The following is an 18,993-nucleotide window of genomic DNA, read 5'->3' as shown; positions in this document are numbered from 1 at the left end:
CTTTCTTTTTTTAAACTGAAACTTAGAAAATGTCAATCTGCAATAGGTAAACCTATATTATTTTGCCAACTCCTTTCTACAAATCTATTTTTTCCTTCAAAAATCACACCAAGTTTTTCGTCTTCATCACCATCACCCGTAGGTGCCTGAGCAATGGAGATGTCTCACAGAATTTCATTTCAAAACCTCTTGCCTTCCGTCTTTTGTTTTAGAATTATCCATTGGGTCTATAGTTGAGAACCTCAAGAAAGCGAGAGAGATAGCACATGGTCGCTCTGGAATTCCTGAAGAGCTAGGATGTTACCTGCAGAAAGCTCTTGATGCAGCAGGAGGCTTGGACCTTTACCTGACAAGAGAGGCAAGTTCTAACAGGTAACACATTTATCATCTGGCTGTGACAGAAAGTGCGTCAAATTATCTTGTGCTACCTTCTCTACATTGTGAATGTATAGTTCAGTCTATTGTTATGTGTTGGCTCTCTTACTGCCATGAGTGGGATTATCACAAATGTTTTGATGGAAATCTGGAAAAAAATTAATATTTCTTAATGGCCCATGATGGTTAGGTGATTTCTCTTCATGGAATCTAATTGTTAGAAACTGTTTTCTTGATAGTCTCTGTTGGGATTGTTTTGCAACGAGAGAAGAATCAGAGTTTGGTGAGAGCGACACTTCTGACCTACCCCTAGTAAAAGGCTGGTGTGTTTGTGTACATGTCTGTTTGTGTCTGAAGGAACAAAAGAAACTATTTTGGATATTACAGCTCCCCTCCCATGCCAAATTGCAGCATTGAGAGGGCAGTTATATTCCTCAGCTCAAGCAAGAATTATTTAGGGGAGCTCATAATGACAAACTTAAACCAACTCGTATCATATAACGATGCAAATAATAAGACATGCAAGTAAAATTGTTACTCACGTGCCTCTCAAGCCAAGCAATGGAGATCAGGAAAAGATGGAGATCAGAAAGCTTAATGGGTGAAGCATGGCTCTTATTTCATACTTTGAAAAAGTATGCAAAACAAATACGCAGTATATGTGGGCCCACTCCAGTTATTCAATTATTTTAGGCTACAATATTACACAGGTTGCAATTGTAACCTATTGAATCAGGCTTACTCCCAGATACATGGGGTTTGGATTTCAGCCTTATCTTGGGAATAAATTTCCATTAAACACTTAGACACTTCTAAGATTGTGCTTTTAGATGCACCAGAGCTTGGGTCTTCAAATAACTTACTCTGTGAGCATTAATTAATCTGCTAACTAAATTGCTTTAGTAACTAAACTAATTAATTAAGCTAATTTTAGGTATCATTAATTCAGCAGCCTGACTGGGACTGTCATTATTCCTTTCTCGGCTATAACAATAATACCTGGGTTGCTAAGTAGTTCCCATTTATCAGCATATATTCTGCTATGGGGGGAAGAGAAAAAAGTTTGTTCATTTCTTAGGAGCTACCAATGTGTAAACTGTTCCAGTCTGTAGGTTATAGGAAAACTGAGTGTTGGTTCTGTTGCTGAAATAATAGTCGGTAGTTGTCTGACTAACGCTTGCTGGTGATAATAGCTATACATTATCTTATTAAAGTTGTTCAAGCACTGGCGAGGGGCAGCAAAGAGGTTACCCAAAATGTCTTACTCTTCCAGTCTTGGAGTAGCTGAGCATATCTGTTATGGGTTATGAATTTTTTCTTATATTATGGAAGACTGTGTGGGGAGCAGAACAGGAACAGATGATGTCTATTTCAAATGCTGGCCTGGAGGTATTCATACCTAAGCCTTCTGGGGTTCTGCTTTCTTCCACTGAGAGAGATCTCATTTCTTTGAAAGGAGGAGGAATGCTTGGCTATTCGAACATTGCAGCTGATGTTGCGACCCCCTTAAAAAACAGCTGCATAGAGTGATACTAATTATCTACATTGATTGATTAATTGATTGCATTTATGCCCAGCCTTTTCTCTCTGAGGTGCTCAAGGTGGTGTGCATGGTTCTTCCCCTCCTCATTTATTCCCCACAACAACCCTATGAGTTAGGTTAGTCAGGGATGCAGGCCGGCACTCTAACCATGACACCACACTAGCTCAGTGTGGAATAAATGCATGTAAAATTGTCAAGCATTGCCAATTAGGTGGCCCAAAACGACCAACTACACAAGATGGTTCCTCAATGCTCTGCTTCAGCAGGGTGATCCCACCGAAATGTACAAACCACTGATCTAGAGCTTACAGTTTCTTTGGGGGTTCATCATTCTGATGTCTGTTGTGCCTGGACAATGACTATTCTTATACATGGGTGGCCACAGTCATATAAGCAGTGCCTTGCTGGATCAGGCCAGAGTTCTATGCAACAACGTATTATTGCTCAACAACAGCAAACTAGGTGGCTCTGAGAAGCCACCTAGAAGTAGGACTTGAAGATCATGGTCATCTTCTATTACAGGAGTGGGAAGTCTTTGGCCCTCCAGATGTTGCTGAACTACAACTCCCACCAGCCCTTGCAAGCATAGGCAATGGCCAGGGATGATGGATGTTCAGCAACATCTGGAAACTCAAAGGTTCCTCACACCTGTTCTATTAGTTGCTCCTGGCACCTGAAAACCAGAAGTATCCATGAAGAGATCTGTCCTTCACAAATTTATCTAAAGCAAGCTAAGCTTGTGTTCATCAAGATATATTGAGGTAGCAAATGAATTTTTTTAAACACTAGGGTCATAGCCTAAGGATTTCTTAGAAAGGGGTACAAAAAAATCTGTTTCCAATGAGTTGGTCCTTTTCTTCTTTTTCCATTTATTAGGACAACATCATCCAAGGATTGCCTTTTGAATGTCCAATTCAGTGAAATGAAGGTCAAGACTAATGAAGAGCAGCTCTCAAACTATGCAGAAGGTGAGTCTTTTGCATTATGAAATAACTATGTTTTGCACATTGATGATGGAGTTTAGGCTTTGCATGCAGGTAAAATTTGGCATACCTCAACAAAGGCTTCATCTAATCCTATATGTTTACTCACAAAGCATATATGGATTTCCAAATCCTGGGTAGAACCAAGGAACCATGAGATGCATACCTGCAAGCATAGATATGTGATCACATGTTTTATAATTTTGCACTATTTATTTATACCCAAGAGTAGACTAGCTTTATGCCAGGGTAGTTTGTATTTATTACAATATCATGTAGTGTATAGGCTGCAACAACTATTTCTTGTGGAATGTTGCAGACATCTAGAGAGCCAGTGTGGTGTAGTGGTTAAGAGCGGTAGTCTCGTAATCTGGGGAACCGGGTTCGCATCTCCGCTCCTCCACATGCAGCTGTTGGGTGACCTTGGGCCAGTCACGCTTCTCTGAAGTCTCTGAGCCCCACTCACCTCACAGAGTGTTTGTTGTGGGGGAGGAAGGGAAAGGAGAATGTTAGCCGCTTTGAGACTCCTTAAAGGGAGTGAAAGGCGGGATATCAAATCCAAACTCTTCTTCATCATCATCTAGTGAATGTTGTGAATGTTGACTGCCTGCCTGCCTGCCTGATTCATTCATTCATTTGTTAAAATACTGATATCCTGCCTTTCCATTTTATGGATTCTATAAGTTAGCTGGCTAATACTGAAAAAAAAACATTTCACATTATAATACACAATAAAAACTAAAACAAATAAACACAACACCAACATCAAGCACACACAACAGAATCAATAAAGCACAATAGAGAAAGCCCTAGCCTCTTCATAAAAAATGGGATAAATGGAGCAGGGAATTTAAGAAAGATCTCAATGTGTGGGAAGGTTCACTTGGAAGAAAATGGTCCTCAGTGTATCCCAGACCTAGACCACTTATGACAACCTTCTCCAAGTTGGTGCCCTCCAGATTTTTGGGACTATAATTCCCACCCACCCAGGCTGGCTGGGGGTGATGGGAGTTTTAGTCTGAAACTTTTTGTGAAAACCAGTACAGTGGTACCTTGGGTTATGAACCTAATTCATTCCGGAGGTCCGTTCTTAGCCCGAAACCGTTCTTAACCTGAGGCGCTCTTTCACTAATGGGGCCTCCCACTGCTGGCGCGCCACTGGCATGCAATTTCCATTCTCATCCTGGGGCAAAGTTTGTAACCCGGAATACTACTTCTGGGTTAGTGGAGTTTATAACCCGAAGCGTTTGTAACCCGAAGCATTTTTAACCCAAGGTACCACTGTACTTTGAATTGGGTCCAGAAACCAACTAGAAGCTAGCATATGTAAAAGAAGCATTTGGTTTGCACAGTTAGCCACCTGGCAGCTGTAGTCCCATTGAAAGCCACACCCTGCCTAAAGTGTGTTACTAAAGTGTCTAGTCTAGTGGATGTCACCAAATCATGACTTACTTGTACTAACTTGTTTCTATTTAAAAAAAGCGTAAAAATGGTGAACTAAAGCTGGTGAAAAGCACGCTTGCCAACTGAGCATTCTGGGTACTGCTTATGGCAACATCTAAACAGCAGTTTTGAAGGTGGTCAGTTGTATGGATCATACACAGCAGAAACCACAGTTTTTGTACAATTGAGTCCACAGTTCTCTTTCTCCTCCCTTCCTATCCTTGCCACAAAAGGAGGCAATCCTACACCCTGGCAGACGAAGGTGGGGGTGGGGGGAACAGTCTGCCCCAGGTGCCATCACGGGGGGGTGACATCACAACCGCCCCCGCCCCCGGGATGCTCGCCGCTCATGCCCTGGGATGCACACCGCTTGCCACGCTCATGCCCGACACGTGCCACACCCCCGTGGGCGGCACGCCACACCCTCTGGGACGCACGCCAGCCACGCCCCTGGATGTACGCTGCTCCCGGTGCCGGAGCAGGTAGCTCCGCCACAGATCCTACAACCTGTAATGGTTGCACATTCTACGTAGTAGCAGTCATACTTCCATTTTAGAAAAGAGGTACCGGTACTTTCCCACAGATATTTCCATGATTTGCATCAACACGCTGAAAATTATAAGTATGCAGTCTCAGAGGAGGGCTTGCAATCTATTACAGTTCATAGGTACTCTAATTTTTTTGTACCCCACAAAGAGATAAAACATAATAGGTGTGCACACCCACAGGCTGAAGACAAGCTTCAACAAGCTTCCATGTATAAATTCAAAATCATGCAAATGGGAGATAAAGATGTGGAGATATAGGGTTGTATACAACAAAGTTTTAATGGGCCTAGGTTACTCGTGTCCATTAATTTTAATGTGTCTACTCTGAGTAGGATTAACATTGGATCCAACCCATTGTTGCCATCACACCAGTAGCAACCTATTCCGTTCCTGAAGAATGCACAGTCCAAGCATTTGATATGAGTGAACAGCCTTTCCCCCTCAAGCCATCTTTACTTATTTTGCTGGCAGTAAGGATATTAAATTAATGAAGGAGGAGTCAAATTTTTATTCCTGCAAAAATCTGGGTGTTTTTATAGAGGATGATTTGTCAGGGATGAATACTGGTCCATTTCAGATTATTTCAACACTCAGTGCCTTTGCTCCTCTGTGAAGTTATTACGCTAAATCGCCAGGTTCGTGCATCCCAGATGTTGCCATCTTTTGAGTAATACATCATCGAAACAAAGTGCCCTGGAAACGTATAGCAGGAATACATTGTTCAAAGGGCAGCAGCGATGATAAATCTCTTAAATGATGTTGCTGTCTGGGGATAATGACTTTAAGAGCAAATGCAAGGTAATCTCGTGATTCTCAAACCCCCCACCGACTTAACATGTCCCAGGAACATGATATGTGAAACATCTTGAAGCCTTTTTCACAGGGGCTGATATTCAAATATTTAGCAGTTCAGGCCCTGCTTTAGAACAATGCTAGCTGGCATTTATCAAAAAGGCTTTTAACATTTTAAATGATTGCCTGTTACTTCCTGAAGCTCCATGTTGATGCTGTCACTTTGTGGTTATAGTCCCAATTCTGAAATGTTCTTGTACCTTTGCTTGCCATTTGAGTACGTCTTGAGTGAAACTCTGGCCCCAGCTACATTGTAGATCGACAGGAATACCAAGTTTAACAGACATGGCTTCTCCCCCACAAAAAACTCCCTGGGAACCATAATTTATAACTTACGGTATGTTGGGGTCTCTATAAGCTGCGGAAGCACAACGACAAAATGTAACATAACAAAACAATCCAATATTAGAAATTTACAACAGAGGTCACAAGTTGCTCACCGCAAAACAATATCTGTGAAAGCCCTACACAGACCTGAACCATTTTAAAGCCTTTTTCAGATACTAAGCACACATCCCACAATATTCCCCAAGACCTCCACTGCAAGGGCTAGAAGAGTGTTTTGTTTTCATGGAAATTGCCAATCTAAGAATCACAGCTCCCCCCCCCCCCCCCCCGGCAGCTTCTAGTCAGTTTGTATAAATAGAAAAGTCTCATGCTTTGGACATTGCCAGTGGTACTCGTGTATGTGAAATCAAAATGGTAGAAATGTGATGTATTTGCATCCTGTTTTCCTTTCTGCCCAGGGCAACTTCACAGGATGCTGGTGCGTATGACAGGAGCCAAAACGATTTTGATAATAGGAAGGCTAAAAGTCCCATCCATTTTGGCTATGGCTGAACTGGTGCCAGAAGATAGCAGCATGACCATATGTGCCATACAGCCCCATTTTGGAGAATCCAGCCAGGAGGCCTTTGATTTCTCAGCTCATGGCAACAAAATGAGGGAACAAATAGGACCAATAATGGACTCCTTGGAGGTACGGTTTTGCTTTAAGAACTGTTTGTTGAATCTAAGTGACAAACACTGTTAATTATTGCAAAACTTCACATACACCTGTATTCTAAATTCCCTTACTGCTTCATTAGACCCACCGAAGATTGACTCCATGAACGAAGGTCATACAAATTAGACTAGGCTCATGAGATTACCCCACCCTTGCAATTAACAAGTTGCCTGGTGCAGAATACTGCTGCAAAATACTGAGGGTCTTATCTGGGCAGGGGAGGGGGGAAATGTATGTATTAATCATCTTGTTCATGAGCTTCCAGGTGATTTACATAAAATGCAGGGAAGGAAAGAGGAAATTGGCCTTCTAGACCTTGACCTTCATATTAACCTGGAGTAGAATTAGGATCAGAAAGATGCACATTTTGTGGTTGTAAAGGTCACCTATCTGTGCTACACAGGGAGGGAGGTTTGAGAGTCGAAAGGAAAAGGGTGCTATTTGCTTTCCCCCCAGTCCTCAGATTTCCCCATGCTGCTTGCCTTAAATCTGAACTCTTGAGTATCACCATATATAGAAATATAGGAGTTCAGGAGGAGGATATAAAGTTGTTCTGGTGGGCTTGCTAGAGATCAGGCCTCCCAGTCAACGATACAGCTTGAAAAAGGCCCAACATTTCACTACCCAGCTGGGCTTTAGTTAGGGCTAACTGAGTTCCTTATATGCTCTTCCTGCTCTTCCTCACTGCAGCCTTCTTTTGCATTATTTCTGCTGCCTTCCCTTTGGTTCTCAGTTAAACGGTTGCAAGTTTCTCAGACTCTTTTGTCGCTGTGTGCTTAACAGGAAATAAATATGTACACCTCGATACAATGATTTTGGCAGATACACTTAGCAGTGTGGGGGTGTGGGGAGAGAACGTTACAGATCACCTGCAATGGTGCAAGGTTTTAAAAATCCTTTTGGCTCCCTGCAAAGAGTGTGAAATTAATTGAATTGCTGTTGCTCTCTAGTGCTCATTCAGTGTAACTGACTGTGAATAAAAATATCTAGAGGCAAGCAGAGTACATGCAGTGTGAAGATTAAAGAAGGGCCCTGGATGGGAGCGAAGACATGAAAATGGAACCTTTAAAGGAGAGCGCTGCGGTTGATTTTCCGATGGCGTGCTGTAAACAGCCCTTGCGAAAGGCTAAGTGATCTAGATTGTCAAACACGGCCAGAAGGCAGCACGTTTTCAATACCTCCAAAGTGGGGTTAAGTTGGAAAGAGTCACAACTCTTTGTAGCACATTTAGCACTGCTGCTTTTCTCTCAGCCCTGAACATCCAGAATGAGGGAACAGAGGCTCCCAAAGATGGAGGGTGGGAAGAGAGAGAGACCGGGAAATGCCAAAAGAGGAATACATATTTAACCACATGTCTTACCCATGGTGGTCATTGTCCACCAAACATACAGTGGTACCTCAGGTTACATACACTTCAGGTTACATACGCTTCAGGTTACAGACTCCACTAACCCAGAAATAGTGCTTCAGGTTAAGAACTTTGCTTCAGGATGAGAACAGAAATCGTGCTCTGGCGGCGCGGCGGCAGCAGGAGGCCCCAGTAGCTAAAGTGGTGCTTCAGGTTAAGAACAGTTTCAGGTTAAGAACGGATCTCTGGAACGAATTAAGTACTTAACCCGAGGTACCACTGTATTGCATTCAGGAATCTCTCTCTCTCTCTCTCTCTCTCTCTCTCTCTCTCTCTCACACACACACACACACACACACACACACACATACACACACACACTGATCAACTGAAAATATTCTTGCCCACTTTTGAGCTCTTGTTGTGATTGGTTCCACCTTGGACATCGATTACATCTGAGCTCTTGAAGGTCTTGTGATAGTGGACCTTGCTGGGATCTGAACCACCTTTCATGTGGTTGGGCAGCGGGGAGAGGCTGCAGCCACATCCTTTCAGGTGGCAACCCTCTTCGTGTAGAAATTCAGCAGAATGTTCATAGGATCTCCTTGTTAGTAGCTGTGCATTGGATCAGATTGATGGAGCATTAGAGACAACATTCCCTGTCCTCCTATTGCCCCTTTCTGGTTTATCCCATATCTGTGGTTAGCTTTCATTCATGATCATTAAAGCACTGAAACTCCTGCAAACACAGGGTTTACTAATCTGTATGCATTGGAGCAAGCACATCCTCTCTAGTGCAGAGAGGTTTCCTGGTGCCTGAAGGTGCGCCCATTCAAGGGAGAAAAGGGCTTCTTCAGACTGAAGACGAGCTGCAGTAAGCACTCTGGTTAGATGGGCCAAGAAGATTACAATACTGAATGAGGGATGGAGTTGCTCTCAGAGAGTGAAGAGAGAGAGTGAGTGTGTGTAGAGCCATCTTCTCAAATAAGTGCCATATGGAGGTGCCTTATGTGTTCTGCCTGCTTGCCAGATTTGTTCCTTGCCAGTTTGTGTGTGCGTGTGTGTGTGTGGAGGGGAGGGTTGTTTAAGATGACAAAGCCAAAAGACTGAAAAATAATTCATCACATAGAGGCAAATGAGGCCTGGGACATTAAAGCAAAACTGAGGCAACTCCAGGGCAGACACTTACCCATCGCAAAAAAAATTGGTACAGTTTGCATAAATTTTGTGTATATGCTAATTTATTTGCATAGATGTGCAAATTTAGAAATAGCTCCTGCGATTTCCTCGCCATAGTGGGAAGGCCTGTGAACAGGTGACGCAGGTGGCCTCTTCAGCCTGCTGCGGTGTCCTAACTGTTTTGGGGCAACTGCAAAAGGCCTCTTAGAGTTCTTTACCTTTAAACTGGACTTGGGCTAGGCAACACTTTAAATAGAAGACTCCTTCAAGAGAACTGCCTGCCATGGCCACACTAGGACTGGAACCAAGAGCAGGAGCCTTCTCTCTCCTTCTGTTGCTCAGCCCCCAAAATAAGAAGCACCTGGAAGCTCTTGTATGGGCCTGTCCATTTTAGGCGACTGCTCTGGCCAGCTTGTTCAAGATCTCTTTCTAGGATCATTAACACACAGTTGTCTTGCTGCATGTTTTTTTTTTTTGGTGCTTATAGCTTTTTAAAAAGTTAATACAAGGAATTATTTTTAGATGTTTAGAATTATTATTTTTTTGCTACCCTGGGCTTCTTTAGGAGGAAGGGCAAGATATTAATTGATCAAATAGAAGAAGCATATAGTGTAGGGCGCATAGGCTGATATGGAGATCTCACCACTTCTCCTAAGGCTCTCAACACCCTGGCACTAAGATTTGTCAAGCTAAAGCTTTGGTTGAAGTGGAAGGGATCCTATGAAAGCACAAAGGCATGGCATAAGAGGATGGTACATAACTTGGCATGCTTTTGATGCTTACTAAGTGGGAATAGTAGCATTTGCAGTTATGGGTCAGCACAGCACTAAGCACAGTATTTGGCAGCCAAGAACTGGAGAGAGGGGGGGAGGGAGGAGTCACAGTCCCCCCTCCTCAGCTGTTCCATGCAGGGTGGCTGCCTTATCTCTACTTATTAAATAACTTATCTGATGGGAGGGATCCATCTGCATCTCTGTCGGGCTTCGGAGCCCCACTCATCCCAGTGTTATGTCTATTATACTCCTCCCCTTTTGTTCAAGGGTGTCAATTTGAATAAAATATCGAGGAGGCCCAGGTAAGCCCTGCCTTGCATAATCATTCACAAGATGTAGCCCTCACACACCATTTGAATGGCAATGCCCATCAACTTGGGGCAGCAGCCCCCTCAAATATTTTATGGGGGGGAGAGAGAGAAAGGGACCTCATCCCCCAGGAGTTGGGACCTATGCTTTTGGCCAAAATTGGTGAGATCTTGGGAGGACCAGATCAGGCCCCTGCAGTGTGGAGTAGCCACCTGTGTAACAGTAATGGGAGACTCTGACTGAAATTGGTCACAGTCTTCCAACACAGATTTCATGGCTTTAGCACCAAGGCAGTTCCTCCCCCCTCTCCCATGCTTTGCTCAACATCCAGCCTGCAAAAGACTTCTTGCTCACCCTTTTGTGACAGTAGGCTGGCTCATAAGGGTGTTCCCCTGCTATGGAGTTCAGCATTTTTCTAAGGAGTTCAACATGGCCCTCTGCCCAAACAGTGCTATGCTGCCTGAGATAAGGCCATGTTTGTTTCTAGACTCTAGAAACAAGAGCAAAAAAAGAGGACGCCATGGTGGCCATTCAAAGCAAATAAATGCAATTTGTTGTAAAATTTTTCCCCCTGAGAAAGAGGACGTATCCTGGAAAAAGAGGACACATGGCAACCCTATGCAAGATGGCTTTACTAAATGGGGAATAAGAAAGTAGTGTTCAAAGAAAGCCACTAGTATTTATTTGTTTCGCTTCTACCCCCACATTTTTCTCCAATGATTCATAGAATCATGGAATTGACGAGTTGGAAGGGACCCCAAGGGACATCTAGTCCAACCTCCTGCAATGCAGGAATCCTGCCCACAGGCATCGCTGTGTGGGCTCGAACCACCAGTCTTCAGGTTGACAGCCCTGGAAGATAGGCTAGGTTGAGAGGCAGTGACTGGCCCAAGGAGTCTGAGGGGGGAATTTGAACCCTAGTCTGCTAGGTTCTAGTCCGAGACACTAACCACTACACCACACTGGCTGTGTATAAAAGATGGCATGGTGCAGAAGGAAGAGATGTGTCATCCCCCCGGGGAGCTAGGAAGATGCTGTCCCATTGCCAGCGTTAAAGCAAGATTCACTTGCCAGTCTGGTCGGTTTCTGTACCTGGAATAGGAGAGGGCACTGTCTTCTCCTTTGCTGCCTTAGGCATCAAAATGTTTCGGGCCAGCCCCTGTTGAGCTTATATGAGACTTGGCTACGTGGAGCTTTTCATTGTCTCGCATGGACGCGCCAATAAGCTAAAGCCAAAGATTTCCTGTGCGGATATGCTTTGCAGAAGGTCAAAGGAGGCAAGCTCTAATTCATGCCGCAGATCATAGACTGAAGGATAGGGCAGCCCACAGGTTGCCTAGGTGCCCCAGTAGGGATTTGGGTACACAAGGCAGGGAATTAGCAGATGGTTGTGCACACAGGGCGGACCTACTCTCGCACGTTCCCCAATCCCTTTGCAGATGCTGTTCTGAACAGCTGCCAAGCAAAATTATCCCGTAGCCTCCTGCTGCACAGGCTTTCTCTGCTTGCTTGGATGCTGGGCAGAACATATGCGACGGCCTTCCGTGAATGCTCTCCTTTCTCTTTAAGACACCCAGGCCATGTTAAAGGAGCTGCTGATATAGCCAGACTCTTGATATCCTGTGGTGGCCACAGGGGTCTTGCGTTTCCTTTGCCTTGTATCTTAATTCCTCGCCCATAAAGGGAGACAATTGCCTCATAATAAAAGGATAATGAGAATAAACACAACAACAACAACAACCACTCAACGTTTTGAGTGTTTGATACCCCTCATGTTGATTATGGCAGAAACCATACATTATCGTCCTGGTGCCATGCCACAGGGTTCCCATCGTGTAAGGCACCGTTGTAACATGTTATTTATTTATCTAGCGGGTTTGGAACTTTTCCATCATGCCCTCCAGGCTTATTATTATTTTGATGGAGGCGCAGTTTCAGATCGCTCCGTTTGAAAGCCTTAACCAGATAATACCGGGAAGTAATAAGGACGCATTTGCAAAAGCTGCTGGTAATTGCAGCGCCGCTGTGGACGTGCGCGAGGGACTTTGCTGCCTTTGTCATCCCCTCCTCTCGTTTCTTCGACAGGCTAGGTGAAGAGGTTGAAGCGCAGATCTCATTTCCCCCTGTTTGGCTGCTTGTGAAGTCTGCCAACAGAATCCACCTTGACAAAGTCAAGGACTCCACGTTTAATGTTGAGCTGAGTGAATAAATTATGCATGAAATTGTGTCGGAGTCTCTAGTGTGCAGAATTGCTCCTTTTGATATGAAAGGTTAATTCAGAAAGGAGTCCAAAATAGCTGGAAATTGTGGGGATAAGTGGATAGTATTCACTGTTGTGAGCTGTTATTACTAGAAATTGCATTCCCTCTCTAGCTTCCCCCGAGATTTAGCTTTGCCAGTGAATATAAACTGTACTCAATAGAATAGCATCCAGAAGCAACAAGAGTAGATGTCCACATACAGTGAAATATTCCAATGGTGTTTTTAAAAGGGCCGTGTGCTTCCGCCCAGGTATATTAGGTGCCCCTGGGGTAGCCAATGAGGTGCAACTCACATCATCCCTGAGTATTGGCCATAGCTGATTGGACCTATAGCTCAACAACATCTGTAGTGCACTTTCTTGGCTACCTGGGCCATATCCTATATATTCTACAGTGTAGAAGAATTGCAACCTCATTTAGGTCAAGAACAAGGTGCATCACTGGAAATCACCAAGGTGTACCAGCGCCGTATGAAGACAGACTCTCTATATGTGGGCAACCGCAGGTGGAGGGCCTCTTGCCCTATTTACTATACTGCCCGCTATACATTGGACCCAGGAGGTGATTTCTCACCCTGCCATCTGTACAGGAAAGATGTCTCTCCCCACAGCAGAGAAGGTCCTGTGGCTTCTTAGCGATGTAAACGCTTCCTTGACTCATAAAGTCACCCTTTTTTCCTCTGGCAGCCAAAAAGATCAGAAAGAAGACCCTGGACAATACAGCATTATTGAACTGTAAGGGAGATGCAGAGATCTAAATAGAGACTATTATTTGCGGCACGGCATCCCTTTATGTGTATTTGTTTTTTTATTCAGATTTGTCATGGCCGGCGACTAGTACGGAAAAGTTATTTGGATTGTGTGCCAGTGGGTTTGAAGTGCCTTCCCTTAGAATCCATCCTTTGTCTGTTCGTTTTAAAGGAAACCAGATAGCCATATTTGAAAGTGTCTGATTGGGCTGTTGGGCGATGTCCAGATTCCCATTTGAATACTCAAAGCACGGCAGGTCTCTTTTCCTTAGGTGTCTCTGCAATACCAGCTTGAACGCCGTTCTTGTCTTTGCACCAGCCACTGCCAGCCATTGTCAACTAGCAGTGCAGGGTGAAGCCCACTGTGTATTAAGTTTGCCAAGCTTAGAAATGCTAGCTCAGGTCATGTTGAGCCACAAAGTGAGAGTTGTAAGAACATGTCTAGACCTGACCAGAACTATCCGGCAGCTGGATTTTATTATGTATTTTTTTAAAAGCAAGCAGGCAAGACATTTGCTTGTTTAAAAGCAAGGACACCTGACTTGTTTTGGCCTCGGGGCCAAATAACACATAGCTATGATGTTTCCTTTGACATGGTTATAATATTTTTGATTCCAGGAGTTAGCAGCCGTGGGGAAAGATTTTGATATAGTCTTTATTGATGCCGATCAAAGGAACCCTGCAGAGTACTATCGCTTTGTCATGGAGAACCATTTGCTGAGGATGGATGGGACGCTCTGCATAGAGAACGCCCTCATGAAAGGAGCGGCCTACCTGGAGAATACGGCAGATGAAAATGTATTAGGTGTCAAAAAACTGAATCAAGTAATTAATTCAGATCCTTACACGGAGCAGGTTAGTGCGATACAATTAAGGGTGACATCAATATTATAATAGCTTTCTGCATGTTTCGGGGTGGAAGTGCTATGTTTGTTTAGGTGCTTCTGCTTGCTCCCTTCCATTTGACATAAACATACTGATTATCTTTATATAAGCTTCCCTCGCTAATAGGAATATATTATAATCACATTAAGGTGAGGTGGGTGGTGACTGAGGACTGAGCCTTCTTTGTTTGTCTCTCTCCCCCCACCCCTGACTTTGAAACGCTCTGCCTGGTGCCTTGGTGCCAGGTAAAAACAAATTTATTTGCCCGGGCCTTTTGATTTGGTATATGTGCTCTAGTTTTTAAAGTATGTTTGGTACTTTTAGTGCTTATTCAAAGTATGCCTGCTGCTCTCTTTTGCTGCTACAATGGAATCTCGGATTACAAACACCTTGGGTTACAGACACTTCGGGTTACAAGCTCCACTAAACCGGAAGTAGTACCTCGGGTTAAGAACTTTACCTCAGGATGAGAACAGAAATCGCACAGCGGCAGCGGGAGACCCCATTAGCTAAAGTGGTACCTCAGGTTAAGAACAGTTTCAGGTTAAGAACGGTCCTCCAGAATGAATTGAGTTCATAACCCAAGGTGCCTCTGTATAAGACTCTCTCTCCCTCTCCCTCCCCCCCTCTCTCTCTCTCTCTGTGTGTGTGTAAAAAAAGAGTGGTAGGAAACCTCTGGTGGGATTCACTGTAAAACTAAATAATAAATACATCAAGAGCTGCTTATTTTCTCTCTCTGCCGGATCCACAAGTTTCAAGATAGCTGAGATGCCTGCCTCATTGGGCAGGGGGAGACTAGATGAAATCAGATAAAAGTTATCACCGTAGCTTTTCACTGTAAGTTTCTTAGTGTGGCACTAATGAGATGGAGCTGTCAATCTGGCTTTCCTACATATCAGATAGTTATAGGCCTGTGAAATTGTATTGGGTTTCTGGTGGGTCCCAGGGTTTTTCCTTGAGTCTGACACAGACAGGGTCTAATGCTGGTGCTTCTGGGCAAAAGACGAATTTGAGAGAAAGGGTAAGTCTGGCAAAGAAATTCCTCGCTCATCACTGAGGGAATGTCCCTCATGCTGTCACTGGGCATCCTTCCACACTGTTCACAGGTGTGAAATAGGGAAGGAAGGAAGATAGGGAAGGAAGGGTGCTCTCTGTCTCAAGTCAAGAGCAGACACAGGTGTGCTGTTGCCCAGCAGGACTGCCTGCCTTAGACTCCAGACACTTCAGGTAAACTCAAACATGCACAGCTTTAGGAGAGCCCTGCTTACTCTTAGGTCTCCAGGCCCACACTGGCTTCTTCTCCCCACTCACCTCTATGTTCCCTCTTCAAGCTGTCAGAAGCCAGGAAATTGTGAAGTCTTGTATTCCAAGACCACAGACCCAGTTCAGGCAAACACACTAGTTTCCGCCACCAAGATAGAAGAAAACCTTCCACTGACCCCTTTCAAAACTGACGTTGCTGTATCTAAAGGTGGTTTGATGAAGTAACAAGTGTTTTCTGAGACCACGGCGGGAGGGAAGGACCCCTGTTACTGGGAGAGGAAGGGGCATTGCGAATGTTTTTGACACTCCTCTCTGAAATAGTTGCCATGACTGGGGTCAAAGTGAATGGATGAGGTTTTATCTGAAATGTTTCATGAAGTGTGTTTTCATTTATCAAGGTGGTCCTCCCTGTGGAAGGTGGCTTGATTCTTCTCCAAAGGAGTCGGATATGTGCCGATGAGGAGACTAACCTAGGAGTATGTATTTGCCTCTCTCTCTCTCTAAAGGGATTTGTGTGCATTTCAAACTTGAAAGAAAGAAACAAAAAAACATCTGGCCAGTTTCTCCCCTCACGCCATTGACTTGCCAGTAAGGTTGGCCTCACACATTTGCATCCCTCCCAGTCAGAACTTTGCTCCCCCAGTTGATGGCCTCTGATTTTTAATTTGTATTTTTTATTATATATGTCTATAATCCTAAAAGAATTTTGATAGTGTTGTGATATAGTGGCATATAAATATTTTTTTTAAATAAACAAATAAAACAAAACATGAATCTACCCTAAGGAAATAAAGTCAAACTTCCTAACCAGCAATCCTGAGCCACACAGTCCTGAGTACCCAGTGGCCACTGGCCACTAATCACGATAGCGCCATATTATCTTGAGAAGTAGTCATACATGTGATGGGGTAGCACTAAGGAGTCTGCCTCATAACAGCGGCATTGCTGCAGCTAGTTAGAACTGGGGAAGGGCAGTAGTGAAGTTGCAGCTGTTTTGGCACACCTCTGTGGTTGCAACAGTGAGCTCCTGCCCGTGTTCCCTTATAAAACTGCTAGCATATTTGCAAAGCCAAGCCAGATCTGACATGTCTTCAGATTGGTTGGAGGGGAGGAACCAACCGTATGTTGAGATTCCTGTATTGCAGGGGGTTCAGCTAGCTTTCCCTCGAGGTCCCTTCTAACTCTACAATTCTATGATTCTGGGACTGGCATTCAAGGCACTTTCTCAAAACTCGAAATGTGCCCACTGCGTCAAAAATGTTGTCAACCCATGCATACAAGTTGTGTGTGTGCTCTATTCACAAATATGAGTGAGTGCATATATTGAAAGATTCTGGGCAGAAGGTAACGGAAACCAGTGCTTTCCCCCCCCCCTAAAAAAATGTTTAGGGGTACTCTCATTTTGACTCAAGAAAATCACCATTTTATAGTTCAAGTCGGGGAAAATAAATACAGTAAATGGACAAAATACAAAGATTCACAAAATGGTTAGGGGTATGCGTCCCCCTGAGTCCCCCTAGGGGAAAAAAGCACTGATGGAAACTATCAACAGAACTGTACAGAACAACCTTGCACTTACAGAGCAAAATATCCTTTTGAATTATATGCCCAGCACATGGAACCTTACAAAAGGACAATATGACTGGACTCTCTGTGCCCTTACCACAGCAAAAAGACTGATACTGATGAATTGGAAAAGTAAGAATGTGGCTCCCTTCTACGATTGGATTGAAGACTTACACAAATTTGCAACATATGAACAACTTGCACATAAACACAGACTTGCCATGGATAAATTCAATGATATTTGGAATCCAATCTTGCAATTCCTGTAATAGGTTAAGATCTGGTGAAGTGCAATAACAACTTTGTAAAGAAAAAAAAAGCTTGAGCAAGTGCATAAAGTTTGGGAGAAAGGCACAGTCCTGCTCCTCATTTAAATGTTGATTATCCATTGCAATTGTTGAGCTAATTCTGATTACGCTTCCTGGGGGTCGGACTGGCGGAATCCTTCCTAAAGCTTGCAGCAGCAAATGCAATTCTTTCTAAGCACGGAAAAATGTCCATGCTAGAAATCCACGTCTTATCCATATGGGGGCACTATGTATACACTCATTAACGGTGAAAGGCTTGCCAAGCTTCCTGATCGCAAGCTCTTTAAAGTGAGAGTGTGTCGGCTCATCTTTACATGTCACGCTTGCTTCCTTCGTGCCTCAGCGAACTCCTCTGTCTTGGTTACAAAAGGGCGTTGTGAAAGACGACGTGTTTTGGGGCCACCGTGGCCGCCGCATCCTTGACCGCCTGCAGCTGGACGGCAAAGTCGCCTATGTCACCGGAGGAGGCCAGGGGATCGGCCGAGCCTTTTGCCATGCGCTGGGGGAAGCAGGGGCGAAAGTAGCTGTGGCGGACCTGGTGCTTGCCAAAGCAGAAGCAGTAGCATGTGAGCTGAGGCTCAAAGGTATGAAACACAGATAGCAACAGGAGAACATCTGCTTTTTGTGCTGAAGTTCCAGGCTCAATCCTTGGCATCTCCAGTGGTGCAGCTAAGGCTGCGTTGGGGGCACGGTCCCTATCCTATGGTCCCTAGCCAATGGCACCCAGAAACAGCAGATGCAGAAGGCAACAGCAAACAGGGAGGTTTGGCTGGTGCCTTTATTATACACCTTTAGGCACCAGGTGAAAATATTCCTCTTCACCCAGGCCTTTGGCTGATTGACATCCAATGGCCTTTTAAATGTGTTGTGGGAGGGGGAATTATTGGTTTGTTTATATTGTAATTTTATCTTGCAAACCCTCCTGGAATCTGCGGGTGAAGGGCAGTGCACAAATTTAATAAAAAGCAGGGGCCCAGCTATGTAATTGGGTATATATGCTCACTTTAATATATTTTTCCTGTTAAAAATATGGATCATCCTTTCCTTGGAATAGTGCCTATTCCAAGCAAGTACGTTCTTAGCACCATGACAGTAGAAACAAAACTCTTTACGGTGCTATGATTGAAGCAAGCTTAAAATGTGAAACAACACATGTTCAGAGTAACTTTTTAAAAACAAACAAACAAACAAACAAACAAACAAACAGGCTTGTCTTTTGTTGCTGTAGTTGTTCTAACACAGGGTTTCCCAAACTTGGGTCTCCAGCTGTTTTGGGACTACAATTCCCATCACTCCTGACGACTGGTCCTGCTAGCTAGGGATGATGGGATTTGTAGTCCAAAAAAAACAGCTGGAGACCCAAGTTTGGGAAACCCTGTTCTAATGTATCTGGACATCTAGAAGTAGTTGTAAAGCATGGTAGGAGGAAGGAAAATGCTGTGTTTCACAACTGAAGGGCCACCCAAAGAGCAGGAGCAGAAGACATTTAAATCCAGGGTCTAAATTTACCCAGTTGCACACTAGGCATCTCAAGACAGAGATCTGTGCCTGAAGCCCTGGACAACTGCTGCCAGTCAGTGTTAATTAAACTGAGCTAGATAGA

The 18,993-nt window shown here is 44.1% G+C and overlaps 1 protein-coding gene across 1 annotated transcript in view; it reads left to right on the top strand.

Moving 5' to 3' along the window:
- Positions 1-18,993, top strand: part of LOC309524879 (uncharacterized protein) — a 52,845-nt gene that overhangs the window by 2,669 nt on the left and 31,183 nt on the right. Inside the window, exons 2-7 of the mRNA XM_082210041.1 lie at positions 213-372; positions 2,795-2,886; positions 6,491-6,723; positions 13,987-14,223; positions 15,915-15,992; positions 17,761-17,974. Coding sequence (XP_082066167.1) covers positions 213-372; positions 2,795-2,886; positions 6,491-6,723; positions 13,987-14,223; positions 15,915-15,992; positions 17,761-17,974 — 1,014 coding nt within the window. The remainder of the gene's footprint in view (positions 1-212; positions 373-2,794; positions 2,887-6,490; positions 6,724-13,986; positions 14,224-15,914; positions 15,993-17,760; positions 17,975-18,993) is intronic.

Source organism: Podarcis vaucheri (assembly GCF_965113315.1).
Source record: "Podarcis vaucheri genome assembly, chromosome: 2".
Lineage (NCBI taxonomy): Eukaryota > Metazoa > Chordata > Lepidosauria > Squamata > Lacertidae > Podarcis > Podarcis vaucheri.
The sequence above is the reverse complement of the archived record's forward strand: the minus strand, read 5'-3'. Positions and strand labels throughout refer to the sequence as shown.